This window comes from Poecilia latipinna, unplaced genomic scaffold, assembly GCF_001443285.1.
Source record: "Poecilia latipinna isolate Pla-1442-1.1 unplaced genomic scaffold, P_latipinna-1.0 Scaffold867, whole genome shotgun sequence".
In the NCBI taxonomy this organism is placed as follows: domain Eukaryota; kingdom Metazoa; phylum Chordata; class Actinopteri; order Cyprinodontiformes; family Poeciliidae; genus Poecilia; species Poecilia latipinna.
This window is the reverse complement of record NW_015113483.1, coordinates 102,764-124,108: the sequence shown is the minus strand read 5'-3', so window position 1 is coordinate 124,108 and position 21,345 is coordinate 102,764. Positions and strand designations below refer to the sequence as shown.

Genomic DNA, 21,345 nt, shown 5'->3' with positions numbered 1-21,345 from the left:
TCCTTCATGTTATGATTCGAAAAGCTTTTAAAACCGGTCTCCATACGTGGCACACCCTGCGATGGTCTTTATCTAATTCCCACATCGGGATCCTATCACACCGCCCTGAATACAAACTCAAACGTTCTGCCATGAAATGACTTGTAAATGGCAGTGCAGGATCTCTGTCAGAAGCACTGGAGTGAATAAAATTGTGTGGAAAATATTCAGTGCTACCGACAGCTATGAATGAAATTGAGGGAACAAAAATGAATTGCTGGAGTTGACGCACACAAGGCGGATCGTAGGCCTGCGTTTACTTGGGCTTTGCTGAAAGTGAGCAAATCACTGATTCAGCAAGAGATAAAGTAACTTCCCGGGTTTTCTGAGTAAACTTGATTATTGCAAGTACAGCATCAAAGCATAACATCCTCGATCCACTTGCCGTAAATCAAAGATAGAGAGCTCTTTGTACCTCTACCAGGACATGCTACTTAAATCAACATTATTTGCACGTGTAAGATTAAACTTGGGGGGTGAAAAAAAAAAATAAATAACCCGTGTCCTTCATTTCGTGGAAATCAATACTGCTCGCTGACAATTATTATTTAAAGTCGGCATCTGTGCTGGAAATGCTCAAAGAAAAATGGGTTAAAATCTGCATGTTGCTGGCTTCTGTTCTCTTTCCCAGGACGTTTCCCTGCACACAGCTGCCAGCCTCTCCTTCAGCAGGAGATCTTTGTATTTCCCAATAGGTTGCTTTTCACCTCCACGTTTCAAAGTTCCTAATGAGATTTGGCTTTGATTCACACCTCCTTATGGGAGGAGAAGGAGGGGGAGAACTTGGAAAAATATAAACAATTATTGCGGGGTATCATTTTTGAACACTGCTCATGAATAATTGAAAACCACTGAGAGTGATTCTACAACTGTGTAAACACATATATCCAACAGCATTACACTACCAGAAGATGCTATTGTGCCTTTTTCTTAAACATGAGGCTGTTATAAAGTCGAGGTGATCTGGAGTAGTCCAGCTAAGGGCTGACGAGACTTTTAAGTCAAAACTATTTTGTAAATTGCTTAAAATTCCAAAAATAATCCCTCTTCTAAATGTATGTTGACATATTTAAGAAGTAAATCGCAGCAAATAACTTGGACTGCAAATGGGAAAAAAAAAAAAAAACATTTCTGCTTCTGATTTCTTTATAGTGATTGGTTTTTATAGAGCCATAAGTATTCATAAATGTTGAACTTTTTCTCAATTTTGTCACTCTCTTACTACAGTCTTTGAGGAGATACAGAAAACCACAGCTCAGGTGGGACAACCTGTCAAGACAAACATTAATAGGTGTTTTGCTCAGAAACTGATAATTATAGTTGATATGCAAAAGTAATACAGAGTTTTGTGGCTTATGTTGGAGTAGCTTTGTGATATTTCTGATTTGTTCCTTTTTATGGATTTTTTTTAGTGACATTACGTAAAAACGATTCCCTCTGGCTTTGTGCAGCTAGAAGAATTTTTGCTCCTACTTTTTTTTTCTTGCTTTCGGACAGTTATGAGTAACCGAGGCAACAAAGTATTGTTTTTACAACTTGATGTAGCTAATTAGCATATCAAAAGCTCAAATATTACATGAAATACAACCCCAAATGTCAGAGGAGCTAAAAAAAAAAAAAGGAGACTTCATGGATGCAGAAGAGATTGAGAAAGTTCAAAGTAGGACCTCCAAAAATAATAAATAAAAAAAGATCCTAAGATATATCTGATACCAACGCCTCTCTGCACAGTTTTCTAATCCATCTCATTTGCAGCAAAAGCAAATGAGATGGATTTGCGTGGATTGATGTCATTCAAGACAAAGTACTGTGATATATTTAGAAATTTAGCTGATGTTGTATGACTCTGTCATTCAACAAGAGTCTTCATTCAGAGGCCTTTTCAGATTCGCTGCAAGACTGACTGCTACCAGGGAACCTTCCTACCCACTGCATCACCAAACACAATGACTTTGAAGATATATGATGGCTACTTCTTTAGCAGGTATGCATTTAGATTCACCCCAGTGCATGCCAAAAAAAAAAAAAAACTTTTTTAAAATATTGCTGTATTGAATCCTTACTGGAACTGGAACCTTCGTTTACCTGCCAAGGTAACATCCTTTCTCTTTTTCCATTGTTCACAAGACAAATCCATTTTTAAAAAAAAATTGGATGATAAAATGAACAAAGATTATTCTTTCTTGACTTCTTTAAAAGACATAGCTTCAGTTATTCATTGCGATGCCCTCCTACACTGAAAAAGAATTTACAACCACTCTTCCTTATCATCCGCGTTTCTTTCAAATTAAAATCGAATAATTTTTCTGTGAGGATGCATACCCAAAATGAACATCTGTGGGCTGCTTTGACTGGGATTCTGTTTTCTCTTGTGCAGCCCCACAGAGCCATGGGATTATGTGCTCTCTGTTTTGAGCTTCTGCTTGACATTACAATTTCTTTGGCTGAGTTATGAAAAATTGACTACCACAAAAAAACAGCCTTAAAAATAACATTAAAAGAATACACTTTGAAAAGAAAATAGATGTGAGCCGGCAACAAAGAAAACAAAATCCACATGGGGACACAGCTAACCCAAACCCAAAATGCCATCAAAGAGGTGTAAATCAACAATAAGGAGATTTAAACTGCTGAACAGAGACAAAGGGAACTGCAAATGGAGGCAAAACCAGGGCCGATGCAAAATGAAGAATAAACGTCGATATATTCTGAAAATAGAGCAGACTATAAAAAGAAATGCAAATGACTTTAAAGATATATATTATAGCCAACAGGCAAAAACATGCAGCCAACTATCAGTTCTTTGTAACTGGAAATTAAATGTCCAGGGAGGGGCAGAAAACCCATTATAAAATAAATGGGATGGGCTCTTCACAAGTGTGTCCCCCAATCCTTTATGATGCTCTGTGCACGGTTGTAGTGTCTTAGTGCCCAGATTTTATCAGGGTAAAAAGACAATTATATTGTAGAAGCAGGTGAGTATATTAATCCATATTCTACATTATGTAAAGGGAAAGATTGCTTTGTGATTTATCTCATCAGTTGACAGACCATGTAACTATAACATTATACTACCTGGACTAGTTTGTAAAAATATTCATAACTCTTAAACTTTGTCGCATTCTGAAATGTTACCAATTTCAGATTGGCATTTTAAATGACAAACCAATACAAAGCTTACCATAGTTGTGAGAAGGAAGAAATGGCAAAAAAAGGGGAAAAAAGAAAGAAAAATCTGTCTTCCTTGACCCTGTTTAAGAATAACACCCCAAAGCACTGTACTGTGAAAACTGAAGTAAGAAATGTGACTTTCCTTCCCGTTGGAAATCTGGGCTAATAGCTACTCAGAGCAATAATTGACAATAAACATTGCACAATGATTTTAAGTTTGTTTTAATAAATGCTAAAGTTGTATCAAAAGGTGATTACCTATATATGTTATAGATTTGTACTCCGATTTGAAACTCTGAAATCTATTGGTTTACTTTAATCCCACTCTATGTCCATCCATCATCCGTCCATCTATGTCCATTTTAAATAATTAAACTTGTAATTTTGTAGTTATTTCCAAAACTCTGGTATCATAATTTATCAAACTTTTATGAAATAAAAAAATGTGACAGCGGTATCGAGATGCTTATTGCCTTTTACCGAGCATAACCTGAATGCACCATAGTGATCGACAGTCAGGTCTGGCCAATCATCGTGACGAACAGTCGAGCATAGTGAGGAATTCAGCCAAAATCATCCAATCACGTTGAAGGGGGTGGGTTCCACAGAATTTCTTGTAGCCCGCGTTTGGTGGTGGAATATGAATGAGAAAGAGCTTGAAATTTCGCTACTTAGTGTAACTGCCAAATATGAACTGATTTTTGCTGGGTAAAAACCGGGGAGAACGGCTAATGTAGACACTTTAAACTGGATTAATTGCCTTTTTGAGTTTTGCATATTTACCGCATAAACCACACTGGGAAAGGAAAATAACGCACCAACCTATTGCTAATAAACATTAGCAAGGATGGAGAAACAGTTACTTTGCTTGGATGGGAGGTTGAAATTCTCAGGTATATGATGTAAACGGACCATATGAGGAGGACTAACAACAACCAGACGCGTCATTTTATCTTGGTAGGAAACTGGGGTTTAATAAATATGCAGTTTGTTGCAAGGAAGCAACGGTTGACATTGCTAACATGTAGCTAGCAGCGGCTAACTGCAGCCTGCGTTACCACGAAGCTTTCCATGTATTTACAGTATTCTTCCGGAACAAGACTAGTTTTGGGTTGTCTTGTGTTTGAACATGGTAATAACAATACATTATACTCGTGTTTTTCCATTTTGACCATCAGAGCAGAATGTATGCATGTTTGAGATGTTGCTATGCTTTAACTCATGATTCAGATGATGGCAGTTCAGCAAAAGCCTGTTAATCAGCCAGCAATTGAGTTCAGGTGTGCTGAGCCAGGAATAAACATCTGATACATGGAGGGCAGTGTGCATTTAGCACTAGGGTAATTAAAACACTGCATTAAACAGTGTTTCTCAGATGTTTACATCTACTAATTGTGAATATGACTATCATGTAAATATGATAATTCACTTGGTAGAATGACTATGCGTCAGGAAACTTCCGGCATAAATCGATTTGTTTTCTGCTACAGATGCATTTTTAAGCTTAGTTCCTAAGATTTTATGACCAAGGCAGAAGTGGCACCTGCTTGTTAAATAATTGATGTTTATTATTATTTAAAGCACTTTAAACTGCCTTGTCGCTGAAATGTGCTATACAAATAAACTTGGCCTGACTAAAAATTGGACCAAAAAATATACAGGTACTCGCATGGACCAGAGAGGAAAGTGTTATGGTCAGAGCTGCTTGGCCACACAAAGAAGAGTGTCTTGAAGGAGTTAAGATGAGGCTTTACAATCTAAGAGCAGTGTTGAGCATAGGGTGGCAGCATTATGCTGTGGGTCTGTTTCACTTGCCAATGATATTGGTACATTGTACAAAGTGGTTGGGGTACTTAAGACTTAATGTCACCTCAAATAAGCTCTACTAGTTCTGATAAGGGTAGTCACATATTCAGACAGATACATGTTGATGGCTGTGAAAGACACGTCATGTCACTCTTAAACAATTGCTCAGATACATCATTACAAGCCAAACTATTGTGACATGTGACAAGTCTGTAAATTTTCAGTGGTTGACGTTACCTGATGTAGAACTTGTACATACGGCAACTTTATGTTGGAAATATTTGGGCCTGTTGCATTTTGTGCAAGTCACAGTTCAATTATGCTTCTTAAAATTAGCATACCGTTAGTCTAAAATACAAATGACTTGTGGAAGTTTCTCTGAACATGTTTTGGCAAATATAGTAATCTATTGTGCTTTGCACTTCAGATTTTTTTTTTTTCACAGAATAACAAATATGTTTTGTTTCCCCACCATCCCTCCAAGCGTCTGAGACAGCAGTGCCATCATGTATTCGAGCTCAAACGATCCCACAAAGGCCAACTCCAGCAGCAGCAGCAGCATCACAGAGCTCCTGAACGCTCTGTGTGACTGCAGCCTCTCTGGGGTCTCTTGGAAGCGTCGAGCCCTCGGAGGAGTTTCCAAAGAGGGCTTCCACCGAGCCCTTAAAAAGCGGGCCTACGGTGCCTTGCTGTCTAAGCTTTTTCAAGATGGCACCAAAGGGTCTGCCTTGAGGCCCAGTGCCACGGCCAGAACCCCACCCAGGAACAAAGTCCTGATGATGTGCTTTGACTTGCGAGTGGCCGGCTGCCGGGAAGAAGCGGAAGCGCTGGAGGATCGGCTGGGGAGGCTGCGTGAAGGAGCGTCCTCCGGTCTGAGAGAAGTGGACTCCGTCCTGGAGCTCCTAGTGTGCCTCGCCGGCTCCACGCCGTCGCCTCCCACCTCGTTCAGCAGGGACTACATGAGACGAGAGAGGGCCGTGCTGCGGAGGCCGCAACCCTGGAGCTACCAGAGCGAGGAGCTGCAGAGGCTGGAGGCCAGGGCGTGGGGTCTGGTGTGTGCGGAGGAGTGGGGGACGCTGGAGACTGTGTGTGGAACTCAGAGGCTGATGGACTCCCTGCCAAGGACAGGGTTGCTGGCTTTGAGGACGAAAGTGGAAGCAGAAGAGAGATTTGAGAAGGAGACGCGGCTGTCGTTGTTTGGGGCGCTTCAGCACACTCGAACGTCAGATATGGACATCAGACTGGACCTCCCACCTGTTCCCACTAATATCGATGTTACTGGACTGGCTATCAGGGTAGGTGACCCACATGTAACGCACTAGCTTTACACCTGTTTTATAATGTCACCAGGTTCAAATTTGCACACTTTTAACTAGAGATGCATTGACCCAATATTAATGTCTGAATTATATTATATAGAAAAACAGATTTAGTTCAGGTATCTGTGACAATGAGCCCAATCCATAAGGGCAGATCTATTCAGTCTAATTTTATGATTTGTGCTCTGAGCGACATAAAGTTTTATTTTACATTATATTTTAGAATTCCTAATTGGGTTTTTTGAACCATTTGTAAAAAATTTAGTTGCAGTTTCTATACATTTGCAGTTATACTCCTGATTACACCAACTGAACAAATTGGTTGGTTGGTTTTACCATTTTGACGAAGCTTGTTAAACTATTGGCGGATTTTAATGTGTGGTACTGCTGCAGAGTTGTCAAATAAATTAGTAATTCTGTACATATGTCTGTGTTTAAATAAATAAATCTAATTAGTCAGCTCAGTACTGTTTTTCTGTATTGCATCATTATCTACTGATGCTAAACCTCAGATATCTGTATCGGAAGTGAAAATAGTGTTGGTGCATCTCCATTTTTTACTGTTTTTATACCGACTATCTGTTGTGTGCCCCGCGCAGGTTCCTCACTACTTGGATCAGTCTGAGGACGAGGGCTTCCAGTCAGCCTCCAACCTGACCCCAGACTCTCAGTCAGAGGCGAGCCCCGTTCCAGATGTTGACATCTGGGAGGCTGTCCGCACGTTTGAGCCTAGAAGGCGCCGCTGCTGGGAGTCTGTTGGCTGGTAAATGATCCGTTTACTAATTATACGAGTACATCTCAGTAATTTAGATTCTAATTTGAAAAGGTAAGATATTTCAGTAATTAGGGCAGTGAGTGATGGATTTCTCTCATTTCTTTTTTTTTTTTCCTTCCTTCACACATTCATTTCTGTCAAGTTTGATGGATATGGTTTACAGCTACTACAAAAGTCAAAATTGAGTTTGTTTAAATATTAGAATATGTTACAAAAACAATATATTTTTTCAGATTTTTAATATGAAAATGTGAACCTACTTAAGTAGATGTACTGTACATCATAAGTGCTGTGGCTCTTAGGGGTTCAGGAAGCCCAGGTTGCTTTACCGACCATCGCAACAGAGGTGACAATCGCATGGCCTCCTGCAGCCGAGCGACCAGCACAATTCGTGTATGTGAATTATTGAGTTCGTATACGTAGACAATACAAGCGTCGACTAGCGGCGCCACGCAAGAAAGTGGAAAAATGTTCAACTTTTATCACTGTTGTCGCTATGACAACCGTGGGTGGTGGTAGCTTTGGCCTGTCGTTTGCCGTTCCCTGTGTGTTGGACTCAAGGAGAAGTGAACTCTCACATCGGTTACTTGGCAGGTTTGTGTTTTCCTACCATAGAGCGTAGCATGAAAGTCTCGTGAGGATCAGCGGGCCAGAGAACAGTGGTTTAATAGCCCAAAGTGACAGCTGCAGTCTGGGAGCGATTTGGATTCAAACCTAATGACCGTGGTGAACCACATCACCTGCATGTCGCATTCGTTGTTAAACAGTTGCAACTACAACAAAAATGCATCTGCACCTAAAGCCTAATCATCCGATGCAGGTTTCCCAGCTTGGAGGAAAAAAAAATAAAAATCCACAACCAATGGGGCTGTCCACAATAACTGTGGATAATTGGCTGACTGATAAATCGGTGCACCCCTATAATTAATATAGTTTGAAAGGCAAGTTTGTTTACAACGACTTCAAAAAGACAATATTATCATTTATGGCAATAATTTCTGGGCCAATTTATTGTCTGGCAAAGTTTATTGTGACAGGACTTGTCTAATGTCATATTCTTATTTTCTCAGAAAAGAAAATGTGGGTTTTAATCCACTGTAAACTGTTTTGTTTTTGTAAAAAAAAAATGGTGTATGTTAGTTAGGAACAAAACACTTAATTTTTAAAAAACTAATTTGTAATGTTTGTCCCACTAGTCCACCAGGAAAAAGGGAGTCCTTCTATCTGACAGAGGGAGGCAGAGAGACATTTGACCAGCTCTACCTGCTGTGGGAGGGAGAGATGAGGGTCGTGAGCTCCAGCGACTCCTCTCCCATCCTCATGCTGCCCCTGGACTCCCAGACGCAATTAGTGTCTGACCTCCTGAACGTTCTGATAGGAGTGGCGTCCACTACCTTCCCTCTCAACCAGGTGCAATTCATCATCATTTGTTCGTCTCTCGGAGATGCACTTAAATGCAATCATTTCCTTTTTCACGCGCTGCCAGTGCACAGCTCTCACACACACACACACAAAAAGAATCAATGTGCAATTAGTCTATGAGATATAAACAAATACAGTTCCTTTAAAAAAAAAAAGCCCATTACCCTAAACCTTCCGGAGAACTGAGCCAAATCTTATCAAGCCATTAACTTGATTAAATGATGAAGAAGTAAATTGCAGTGTTCCTCATGTTAAAACCTAAACCACAGGAGAGAGCAGCAGTTGCTTTATTGTGTCCCATTAAGTTTTTTTTTTTTTTTCTGTTTTAGGAAGGTTGTAGTCTTTTCTTACAACATAAATTACATCACGATTCTCCTGATTTCCCCTGGCCCTGGCCTTATCCTGTTACTGCAGGAGATGCTTGACACTGACATACAGTGATGTGGAAAGGCTTAAAGCGCTTCACAAGAATCGGAGAATCAGAATGTAAAGCTGTTTTTACCAATAGCTCCCAAGGTTTTTAAATCATTTTATTAGATACTGCTTTTTTCACCAATGAGGTCAAGTACTTCGCAAATTTTTAAAGCAGTAAGAGACGTCAAGAAAAATTATCATAAAAATACAATTTTTACAGAATTACTGTATTTACCCATAGATGTATGACATGAATTTACTTTATTTGGAAACAGTAACAGGTTATATTTCTTCTGCTAAACTCACACATTTTGATTATTGTATTTGTATCAATGTTCTGTCATATTTTACATAATCTGTAACATTTCTTTTTATTTTAATACATTCTGCTGCACCATAAATGATTCATTCCGCACTGTAAATTAGGTTTATTGACAAAATATTCAAACTAGCAGCTGTTGGCAGTAAAAAAATCAAATAACACTTTAAATGGCTCAACACAACTAAAATCATAGGGCACTGCAGCAGTCTATTATATGTGAGAACATTGAGTTTGATTAGTTTTTATTTATTTCATGTTTTGTGTATTTTTTCCATAACAAAAGCCTGCCACTGACTAAAAATGGATTAATGTCCATCTATTGGGTTGGGATTCGCTAGTAGAGAGTAACTTTTTTTTTTTAATAAGTGATTTTAACATTACCAAAGAAAAGTAGCAATAAAATGGCTTCATCATAGTCAATACAATTAATTATTTTCCTTTTGTGCATCCCTGTTCAAGTTCAAAGCTATTGTAGACCTGGGATGCTAACTCTTAAAGTTGAATGTTTGAAAAGTTCACATTAAAGTTGGGCTTTTTAAAGACAACATTTCAAGAAATGAAATGCGACTCAAGAACGTTCAGAAAACTAACAAAAGCCTGGCACGGTGTGGCCAACAGTAATATTAGACCTTACTTTAATATCTGGAGTTAATGTGTGATCTTGAAGCTTTCTTATTTATTTTTTGCTTTGGTGACCACTTGTACTTTTATAACAGCAGTGGCGTTTGTGATTGCAAAAATACTGTCCGTGTTGATTTTTGTTTTCCCAGAAGACCACTGCTTAGAGACGCAATTTCTAGTTCTCATAAAACTTCTCCTTATATAATCTAATAAAAGAACTCCACCGATTGTTCCTCTAGAAGTCATGCAGGAGGTGACTCCTCCTACACTCCTGAGTTTAATTTTCTGTGTGCTACAAGTATGGCTGATTTTTATTAGACTACCCTGCTCTTTTTAAAGGCCTTTTCTAAATATGTGCTTTCTACACCAGAGCGTCCAGTTTGACGTCAGGCCCGGCGTGTGCGTGTCGGGAGCTTCTCCGGAGAGCGTGTCTCGTCTTCTCGGGGAGTTGGCCCAGTATGGCACCCACTACCTGAGGCTGAGTCGCTTTTCTCTCCAGAGTGCTGACAAGAAGAGCCTAGTCTTCCAGGTATGTTTGTATAATCACCATTAATTAATGCCTCTGGGGCCACATGTTTCCCCCCTCTCGTATTTTGCGCTAATGTCAGTGTTACACCCCGTTGTGCTCATCAATTTGGAAAGTTTTAATCGTCCCTTAAGGGACAATTTAGGACAAGCAAGCATAAATAGACACAGTCTATTAATGACAATAGAAAACTCTTTAAATATGCAAAGGAGAAAAGCAGGGGAGCAACAGAATTTATTAAAATCACAACAATACACAAAAGTTTGAGTGTTATCGTTTCTCATTAGTTGAGGTTGATTTATCATTTTGTCTGCTTTGCGTTAGCAGGCAAGAGTGTGGGCAATGGTAAATATTTTCACATTACAATAAGAAAGCCATCATTGAAAGAGGTGAAATAAGTTCTGCTTGCAGTTTATCACATTGGGGATTTGGCAAACAAAATGTCCTCTGGTCAAATTAGAAATGCGTTTTAACGAGTTGTCCGACATGCAAAACACTATGTGGACCGGAAATCTGATACGCACATTTAGCTGAGCTCACCATCAACACCATGAAACATGGTGCTGGCAGCATCATGCTGTGTGGATGGTTTTCTCTAGAAAGTTTCTCTTCAGAGTTGATGGGAAGACGAAAGGAGACAAACCTGGAAGAAAACTTGTTAGTTGCTATAAAAGCAAAAGGGAGTTCCACAGAGTCTTGACTTAAAACGCTAAATACCAATTCTTGCCACGTATGTTACATTTTTATTTGTTAAAAAAAAATCTAGGGCTTTTTCCATTACCATGTTAACTATTTGTGTTGTTTTTTTTTTTGTTTGTTTTTTTTTTGTTTTTTTTTAAATTAAGCTTGATAAAATAAATTAACACAATGGCTGATTTGGAAAAAGTTCCTCTGTGTTGCTGTACCTCACTTCCACTTGCTCAGCCGATGGATAAAAAGACAATATTGAATTATCAATTTCGCTTTATCTTCTATATCTGGTTCCAAAACAAAGCAGAAATGGTCTGTAAACAATAATTCGTGAATATAGGTTTCCTTGAAAAGTGATTAATTGCGGCTAATTAGTTAATTTTTATCAATTGATTAACAGCCCTAAAAAAGAAAATAAAAAAAGGATTATTTCTCCACTTTGCAGACATAATCTACTTTTTACTTAAAATCCCAATACAATACTTCAACATTTCCTGTTATGTGAAGAATGACATCTGTGGGTATAATTACTTGTAGAAGAATTCGCTGCATGTGACTAATAATTTTTCTCGCCCAAGGCGTTCACCGGTGGTCTGAGGAAGTACCTGCATTACTACAGAGCGTGCGTCCTCACCACTCCCCCCACTCTCAGCCTGTTGACCATCGGCTTCCTTTTCCGCAAAGTGGGCCGCCAGCTCAGGTCAGACCACACCTTTTTTGATGTTCTGTTTTCTTCTGAAGGTTTCTTTTTTTTGTTTGTTTGTTTGTTTTTTTTAACTCCTTTTAACCTCACCCTCACGCTGGCAGACAGTTCTGACAGAAAGCAGCTCACCACGGACATCATCACATCACAAACTCCCTTTCCTCTCCCTCTACCTCCCTCTTTCTCTCTCTCTTTTTGTCCAAAGGTACCTGTCGGAGCTGTGCTGTGTGGACGGACCGTCGGGCTCAGGCCAGGCCACCTTCCCTGTGGTGAGGGCTCTTTTATGTACACACTGCAATTTGTCATCCATCAGGGCGGTGTTTAACCTTCCAGATGAGATGTCAGCTCGCTTCATGTGGCTCTCCTCAGGGTGTTAAGCTGCTGTCCTACCTCTACAACGAAGCCCAGAGTAACTGCAGCAACGAGAACTATCCCATCCTGCTGTCCCTGTTGAAGAGCTGCTGCGAACCTTACACACGGTTTGTGGCTGAGACGCGCTCAAATCCACAGACGCGCAGGAGTCGTTTGAGCTAACGGCGTTCTCGGCTCTGCTCCGTTCAGGTTCGTGTCCGACTGGGTGTACAGCGGCGTGTTCCGAGACGTTTGTGGAGAATTCATGATCCAGGTCAACGAGGATTACCTCAGTTTCAGGGGTGAGATATCTCACACGTATGAAAACAGAAGCGCACACACACACACACACACACACACACACACACACACAGTGGAAAGGCAGACTGTCTATAGTAGCAGAAAACCAGAGATTCAATTTGATCCTTTATTGCCTAGTTGGATTTGTCCTTGTGTCTATAAAGGATGCCATGAAGTTATTGGAAAATAATAAGCAGGAAACAGAATCAGTCTCAGCTGCGGTGGGGACCGGAATCGTCTCTGCTCAGAAAATGGCAAGAGCAAACACTAATAAATATTATTGCTTTATCCTTTTTATTTAGCACACCATGCTGATTGGAGAGAGAGAGAAAAAAAAAAAACCGAAACGCTTCATAAGTGGATTTGTCTCAGATTTACTCTTGAAAGCTGGACTTTTGGTGATGTATTTTCATTTGGTCTAATTAATGGGTTCCATGAGGAGAAAAGGGGCAGAGTGAAGACATGAAGAGAAGAACAAACCCATCTGTGCTCTGCAGAAACTTCCACTCTTAGCTTTGTGGGTCTCCATTCTCTAACTCAACTCAAGCTGTTTTTCAATGCCAGGTCCTCTGTCTTTGTCTTTTACATTTCAGTCACTGAGACTGAATTCTGAAATGGAGCTGAGATTTTCTGTAATTAAGGAAAATGGTGGTAATTTGTTCCTCTTGAAAAGCCTAATTTGAGCCAGTCAGCTGTTGTTTAATAGTCTGAACTGTGAAGTATTTAAATATCAGGAAAGGGGTTCTTGTTGTTCTAAATGAATCAAAATAAAAACTTATTGCTTTTGCAAAATCCGACACTGAACAATTAAGAAAAGTCCCATCTTTGAGTACATTTTATTCAGCAGAGTAAAAATTCAAAATTCAGGTAATTGTTTTTCACACAAGCAAAGACTCTTCAATAGAGGCACTTCTAATAATGAATATAATAAAACCTTTTTTTAAAGTTGTTTGTAGTGATTGGCAGCATCTAATTAGGAGTCCATGTAGCAATGTATGACTATTTTTCAAAATAGGAAAGACAAGAGAACATAAAGTAAGACCAATGTGTCTTGATCCTCATGACTCGTCACAAAAAAATTCTGACATTTTTCACCCTCTGAAGTCAGAATGCTTCTTTAGAATTAGAAAAAAATCCCCTGGTATTTCTATGGAGCTTGGAGAAATTTGGAAATTAGTTGCAGGCTTTCTGGGTCTGATTTAAGTCTGGAAACCGAAAACGGAGAATGAGAAACTATTAATATTTTCAGACTTTATTCTCTGTCCAATTAACTAAATGTTGAATCCAACAATCCATCTGTCCAATATTCTTCTGTCCATTCATTTGTTTGTCCAATATCCATCCATCTATTTAATATCCGCCTGTCCATCCGTCCATCTGTTCAGTATCCACCCATCTGTTTGTCCAGCAACCCATCACTCCGTCAGTCTGTCAGTGATTTTTGCAGATTCCTTATTTAAACACCGTATAGAAATCTGACAATCATTAAAACAGGAGAATTGGACTTTGAAAACATGTCTGAAGTGAACTGAGGAGACTGGAAAGTAGAGTCTGAAATAGTACAAGTATGCTGACATGGAAAATATGAAGGAGCCCTGTCTGCTGCTGCATTAAAAGGTGTATATAGCGGATTCCTTACCGTGCTTTGAAGTTCTGTTTTTGCCGCAAGCAGAGACACTAAAGGATGTTGATGTCTTGGTTGTGAATGATGGTAGGAAGGAGCAGCAGACGGTTAGGAAGGTTGGAGCTTCACTTGCTCAAAAGTGACTTTTCTTCATTCAGACTCTCCTCTATGGTCATGACATATAGCTTCTTTCTAGGGTAGCAACTAATGATTATTTTAGTGATCGGTTATCTGTTGATTATTCTGACAATTAATTAATCGGATAAAACAAAATTTCACATTCTACAGATTTTTTTTATTCCACCACCTAAGCTTATGTTATACAATATTAGAAATACATTAAAAGATGCAAATAATTCAATAGCTTATTAAATTAAGAAAATAAACATTTTATTGCCTAAGATACAGAACCATTCCTTTCGTAAATCTGAACCAGTCAAAGGTAAAAATGCTTGGCTAAAATATGTTTACGTCTGTGCAGGTGTTTTGACTCAATTATTGCTCTGAATATGCTATTTGTTTCACCAAATGACATTTTTGAGTCTCTATGCTTCAATTAATGATTAATCAATTACTAAATTAGTTAACAATTACATCAGTAGTCGATTATACACGATTAACCCGGTCAGTCGTGTCTTAAACTTACCTAAACCTCCAGTCAGAACAATGGAAAGAGAGGTTTAAAGAAAATAAAAAAAACATCTCCAAACCAAGAAACCACTGTACTTTGTTCAATGCAAGATTATGCTCTTGCAAAAAACATCTGTTTAATTTTTAATCTTTTTTCACAGACGTTTATTTAAAATAATTCTCCTCCATTCAGGCCCAAGTGTTTACCTGATCACTTATAGCCCGAAGAGACGTCAGCATGTTTACCTGTCAATGAAAACCAGGCATTAATATTCATAAACTGCAAACTCTAAGCCACAAACATACAAGCTGTTTCTTTTTAATGTTGACACCGGCTAATAAATACAGTGAAGTATGAGTGATTACAGCCTGTCCAAACATCGCATGTAACGCAACATCCCATTCAAGGTCACACCATCATGCTGGCTTTGTCTGGCTAACCGTTTCATTTGCTCATCGGCTACACCTCATCAATTCCAGCCGCGAACCTCCACAGTTCTCGCTCCCGCCGCTTGAAGGACACGCAGATGTCATTGTTCTCTTCGAAACTCTGCCGGCCCGGGAAGTGATCAGCAGCAGCAGCAGCAGCAGCAGCAAAGCTTTCTTGGCAAGCTGCAGGCTTCGTGTGAAGCGCTCGGGAAGCTCGTGCATTTCTGTTCTCTTCTGCTTTTTGCTTTGGATCGCTGGGCTAAGTGCTAACTATTACAGGTGCTAATCCAAGCGGCCAGTTTTGTCACGCCCTATGAGTCACAGTAAAAAGCAGAAAGTTTAAGGTCCACCACTGGTAGTTTTAGGTATTTCATTCAACAAGGGAAAGTTTTTTTGTTGTTGTTTTTTTCTTTTTTAGCACATGCAGACATCAATTGGTATGTTTGATTTTCTGCAGACAAACACTTCTGGGTTCAAGGCTACACTCTGATCTCGAAGGATGTGGAGGACTGTGTGCCGGTCTTCCTGAGACACATTGCCAACGACGTCTATGTCTGTGGGAAGACCATCAACCTCCTCCGAATCTGCTGTCCACAGGTTTGTTTTGCACATTTATAGCCAATCCGTGCAAATGTGGAGGAGGATCAATTTAATGCACTTGAATTCTGTGTAAAAATAATCACGGCTTAATTAGTATTTATAAATTGTTCCTGCAAACAGGACTTTCCTTTTCTTGTTTGCAATGAATTCATTAAGCATTTAAATTAACTGTTATTATTACTGATTGTGTTTATTTTCCTGCTTCCAACAAGGATTCAGTTGTTTGCATTTGCTAATAAATGCTCAGACTGGCTCTGCTTACTTAAGGCACTCATCCATCTGTCACAATTATGAGTTTATGTTTTATTTTATACTTCCAAATGGCCCTTTAAAAAGTGAAACGCATAGTCAATATTTTAACATGGATCAGGAAGTTTCAATCAAAGCAGAAAGTGCTTCCATATATAGGAAGAGTTGATATTGGTATTATATTTGCTGAGAGAAAAAATCAGAAATGATTAAACATTTTTAGTTTCTTGAAGTGATACTCAGACAGAAGTGTTGTATGATGAATCTGTTGATTAAAAAAAATGTTTTAAGAATTAAAAAAATATTCATGTCATGATTTTTTTTTTGTCAAATGTATACATTGACAGGCTAACACTTCAGTAATGTTCAGAATTTCTTAGACATTTTCTTATTTAGACATAAATGAATGCAAGCTAATATGAAATACATCAATGTGACCTCATGCAAAGCCACGCTTAAAGTAGAAAGATGGGGCGTCAGCTTGGAAATCTGATTGAGTCAAATTATTCCTTTAGTTCAAAGGAATCCAACAATACCATATGAAAGTATTCACACGCCTTCAACCTTTCCACATTGGTAAACAATAAACCTGCCCCTGCTGAAGAAAAGCATCGCAGAGTAAAGGAGCAAAACGCAGATTCACGTTTCAACTTTGTGTTGGCCTGTTGCATAAAACCAAACAACAAAATGTGGAAAGGTTCAAGGGGTGGAAACACTTCGTACTTCCAAACTTCTCTCGCTGCTTGTGTCCAAATCCCTCCCGTATGTCATCCCATATTCTTTGCTAGTTTACTTTTGGATCTAGCGGCGCAAAAGGAGTTGTACTTTCCGACAGCTGGTGCAACATATTTTGTTTATGAAATGAACTCTGAGGTTATAAAACACGATGTCAACATGATGAGTCATCCAAATTTAACACTGGAAGCAGCGTGACTCCTTGTTTCTTTTGGTTGCATTAACTTCTCACCAAATCTGTTCCTCCACCAGCACTACATCTGCTGGTCGGAGCTGCCGGTGCCTCGCATCGCCGTCACCTTCTCCCTGCAGGAGGTGGAGGAGATTGAGAGGGAATGCGCGGTGTATCGCGGCCGCATGGAGAGGATCGCCAAACACAGCGCCGTCAGCAGGGAGGAGCAGGTAAGGATGCGTTTGAGCTTTATTTTTCCAGCTCGTGTTTTGCTTTTGAAGGCATCGAGCTAGTTTGTATGGCCTGCAGCTGGCAGCTGTGACAGGCCGAGATGGGGGGGAGAGGGAAGGAGAGGTGAGCTCCAGAGCAGGGGGATAAATCTTTGTTAATGATGATTTCTTGCCTGTCTATTGTTAGGCCCTGCGAGCAGAGCGAGCGCGCCAGGAGCTGATCAATCAGGTCAGGGAGTCGGCGGCTAAAACCCTGGAGAGCATCCGAGGTTAGCGTCACGCTTACACACTCAGAGGCACCGCTTCTTCTACCTGTTCACGAAGCGGCTGAATATACCTTCAACGTGTGACATTAAATACGCTAAAGGTGAAATTATACTAATCACACCTCGCCACCGTGTGACGACGCATCTTCCATTACCCTAAGAGTGTGAAATTTAACTATCAGTCACAGAGTTCACCGAAGTCCTCGCATCCACTTTTTTTCCTTTTCCTCCACAAGATGTAAAGGATTGTTGGCAAAGGAGGATGATTGGCTTGGGGAATGCCTGCTCGGTTGCTTTATGCACGTCTCGGCTTATTCGAGTGCGAGGCAGATGGCGGTGTTGTTTTGTGCTGCGGCGCGTAGTTAGAGGGATGCGGATGTTGAGTTGCTTTTCGACCGGGAGGGGTAAACAGCCCCACTGTTATCTCCCCCACCTCCTGCAGGGCGCCAGGTGTCGCAGCGTCTAGCTGAAGAGGCCAAGAAAAGGGAACGCTTTGAGGAGCTGAAGCAGCACCTGGAACAGGAGCAGGAGGTAGTTCAAGTGGAAATGCATGTTTTTTGTTTCTTTTAAAAAAAAAGTAGTTCAAACTGTTTGTATATCTGAATGAATGTTCAAGAGAAATTCTAAGAAATATGAAATATGTTTTCTTTTTGTTTTTTTTTTGTTTTTTTTTTACGAGAATCTGCAAACTAGTAATAGGTCAAACAGGGTGTTATTTGCACTTCTCTGAGCATGATATGTTGTTAGTTTGGCCAGAAAATTACCTCAAAAACAAAAATATACCTCTGTTTGAAACTACCCAAACACAGCAGTCTGTTTCTAACCATCTTTATTTGCAGCTTTGCAGTGACTTGAAATGTTTTCACACCTTGAACTTTCTTCACATTTTATCACTCTACATCCTAAATTTTTGTGCACCAAAGTGCCTTCAGAAGTCAGGTAATGTTACTTGTGGGAAATTTATTCTGAATAATAATGGTAATTGCAGCTTTTGCTTGAAGGCTTTCAGGAATTTTTTTTAAATAGAAGATTAATAAACAAATTGCAGAACATTCCTAATGAGTAGAACAAAGCCGAGACTTGACCATCTTCTTAAGCAGGTGAATAAGGAGACCATGAATCAAAGATCATGCTAATTAGTGTTCATAGAAATTCTCCTTCTGCTCTTTCCTGTTTTACTGGGAACATTGGTCAAACATTCAATATCTGGATGTGCAAAGCTGGTTGCAGATTGCTCCCAGTGACTCTCTGCTGTAATTGCAGTAAAAGGTGGTTGACTCAGAACCCAAATATTTGTAAAAAAAAAATATTTGAAAATTAGTTATGCTTTTCCATTCACCTCAGCACGACATGAGTACTTTTGCAAGGCTCTAAAAAATACGTGTTAAATTTGCATCCGTCTGAGGTTCGAGAGCTAATATTCTTTACACACTTCAGTACAGTTGCTCTGTTGGTCGGGATGAAGATGAAACAAATTAAATACACAAATAGGTTAATTATACCTCCTTTTGAGTCCATCGGTTATCCAGACTCAAGTCCCTGCTGTGATAAATACGGTGCCGGCTTCCCTTGTCCTCATTAGCTCGACATTTGCTCATCTTAAAACATGCTGGAGAGACTTTTTTTTTTTCTTCCTTTTTCAGACCCCATCTTTATTTCTCAAACACCACATAGAATCTAACCCGCTAGTTGCCCTCTTTGGTACCATCTGAAAGATTGACACTCCTCTGACCCTCTGTAAAATACCATGCATTATTTTTCACTTCTCTCCCGGCTACGCACGGCTCTGCTAAAATGGAGGGACATGACCCCGTTCGCCCACGCTCAGTGGTCCCGTTTAAGCCTAAAAAGATCTCTGCCTCAGTTAGCAACTCCGGAGGAAAGTTTCGCAAGATGTGCAGACCTTTATCTGAGGTGTTTTTCTTCACGGTTCATACTCGGAACCCAACTTTCAGCACCCTCAAGTACGGTCCTTTATAGAAATAACGAAGCTAGTTTGTAAAGGGGGGTTAGATTAAGGGGAATGTGATGGTGTCACATGGATGACTTTCTTAGTTCTTTGAAGTATAGCACCAAATAATTCTGTTCAGTTTGTATCACAACACAATACACATTATTTTCATTTTAAAGGCTAAAGTTAATTTGAATAATACTTTCTAAGAGGAATATTTAACTATTCAAACCTTTGTAAGGACTTCCAATAGGTTTTAACACTGTCGGGCTTTGTTTTGCAATAGAGATGTTTTCTTTGTTTAAAAAAAAAAAAAAAAGCACAAACTACTTTGCAGTGTTCATTGAAACTACAGTGATTTATTTTATTTTTCACGTTGTTGTTCTTTTGGGGCCAGTGTAGGGATCAGTAAACTCGGCTCATCTCTTGTCACAAATACTTTCCAAACTGACAGCATGCTGACAGCTGAGGTGAGACTCTGGCTTGGATTTTCTCCGCACAATGTCAGAAAAATCTTAAGATAACCCTCTAAAGGGAAGAGCAGGAGATTAAAAATTGGCCTCAGAAACGTACAAATAAACATTTCCAGCTTAAAGAAACGATGCATTGCCTGCGTTTGTTTGTGTTTCTGCGACCAGTGGCAAAATGCAGCCAAGAAGAAGCAGGAGGACGACGACTTTGGCTTTGCCAGAGAGCTGAGAGACAGAGAAAAGAGACTGCAAGCCCTGGAGGAGCAGCTGGAGCAGAGAGCCAGGTTTGACAGCTTCCGCTCTGCCTATTCCAGCTGACCGATCCGTCCATGTTGGGCACGAACATAAACACTGTATGTTTACCATGCTGAAAAGTCACCTTCGCGAGTACCGCATATGCGAGCGGCTAGACTTATGCAGCATTCCCGCACAGTTGGGATAACTGTCTAATGCCACAGCGTGAGCAAATGCTATCGGAGCTGTCATTCAGCTCGACGACATGTTGGAGATCAGAGCGTGCCAAAGCTGAAGGAAGGAAGCACCTGCCATCTGCAGCCTTTTTAAGCAGCCAGTTTGCATCTTTCTACTCCTCTTCCCTTCAGGAAGGATTTGTAAAATTCAAGATTTTAAACACTGAATATATTTGGGATATGGACAATAAAGAAAAGTATCTGGGTTTTATAAAGGCAAAGATTTCTATTTCTGTGGGTTTCTGTGGATTGTAAATGTTGCTGACTCCAAATCAAAGAGCCATTTCTGTCCGGCGAAATATTGCAAACTCGAGTTGACCTTCACAAAAAAAAGATAATTTAAAATATAATAAATGTATATGTTTTTATTCTGTAAACTACTACGTGCTGCTAGACTTACTACTTGTGCCACCCTCGGCAGGTGCCCATATCAAAAACCACCACTAGGGACACCTTTCATGCATGTTGGCACCATCTCCGCTAGTCTTTCACATTGCTCAACTCTTTTTTTTTTTTTTTCCCCTAAATATTTTCCCATCATGCCATGAAGCAGTATTTTTACTCTAGGCTAATATGATGCCAAACACAGTTTCTTGACCCAGCTGTCGCTGCTGTGGATAAACTTTGCATCTGAAAGGACGTCCCTCTGTCGCATGTTGTAGAAAGGAGCTGATTGCTCAGTACAGCCGTCTGTCGGAGGAAGCGGCTCGCAGAGAGAGACGGGCCATGTGGAGAGTGCAGCGAATGAGACTCCACGAAGCCAGGGAACAGTTCTTCATGCTCGACAGGCAGAAAATTCAGGTTGGTGACAAATAAATGCACAGAAGAATGAAAAATATGGATTTCTAAGGAGGCAGGTAAAAAAAACATGCAACAGTTTCTCAAGGTTTTCACCTTTATATTTTTAATTCAAAGCTTTTGTGCCCACCTTTCAGGCATTGCTGGATAAATACCCCTTTGGCCAGGAGAGCCCTCCCGTGGCTGCATTGCCATCTGGTCCTTCATTAACGCCACAACAAACTCACGTAATAATTCCCTCATTATGGCAATCATTTTTCCG

At 39.9% G+C, this 21,345-nt stretch overlaps 1 protein-coding gene across 3 annotated transcripts in view; it reads left to right on the top strand.

Annotated features, from left to right (window-relative positions):
* Window positions 1-3,810: 3,810 nt before the first annotated feature.
* Window positions 3,811-21,345, top strand: part of tubgcp6 (tubulin gamma complex component 6) — a 39,494-nt gene continuing 21,959 nt past the window's right edge. For all 3 annotated transcript variants that reach the window (XR_001426882.1, XM_015048206.1, XM_015048205.1), the window contains exons 1-16: window positions 3,811-4,167; window positions 5,501-6,311; window positions 6,935-7,098; window positions 8,307-8,520; window positions 10,260-10,418; window positions 11,684-11,805; window positions 12,014-12,077; window positions 12,178-12,287; window positions 12,370-12,461; window positions 15,600-15,739; window positions 16,979-17,128; window positions 17,316-17,397; window positions 17,837-17,925; window positions 19,984-20,099; window positions 20,948-21,086; window positions 21,221-21,310. Coding sequence is in view for 2 of the 3 variants with exons in the window: in XM_015048206.1 (XP_014903692.1) it covers window positions 5,523-6,311; window positions 6,935-7,098; window positions 8,307-8,520; window positions 10,260-10,418; window positions 11,684-11,805; window positions 12,014-12,077; window positions 12,178-12,287; window positions 12,370-12,461; window positions 15,600-15,739; window positions 16,979-17,128; window positions 17,316-17,397; window positions 17,837-17,925; window positions 19,984-20,099; window positions 20,948-21,086; window positions 21,221-21,310 (2,520 nt within the window). In the remaining variant the exon portion in view is untranslated. The remainder of the gene's footprint in view (window positions 4,168-5,500; window positions 6,312-6,934; window positions 7,099-8,306; window positions 8,521-10,259; window positions 10,419-11,683; window positions 11,806-12,013; window positions 12,078-12,177; window positions 12,288-12,369; window positions 12,462-15,599; window positions 15,740-16,978; window positions 17,129-17,315; window positions 17,398-17,836; window positions 17,926-19,983; window positions 20,100-20,947; window positions 21,087-21,220; window positions 21,311-21,345) is intronic.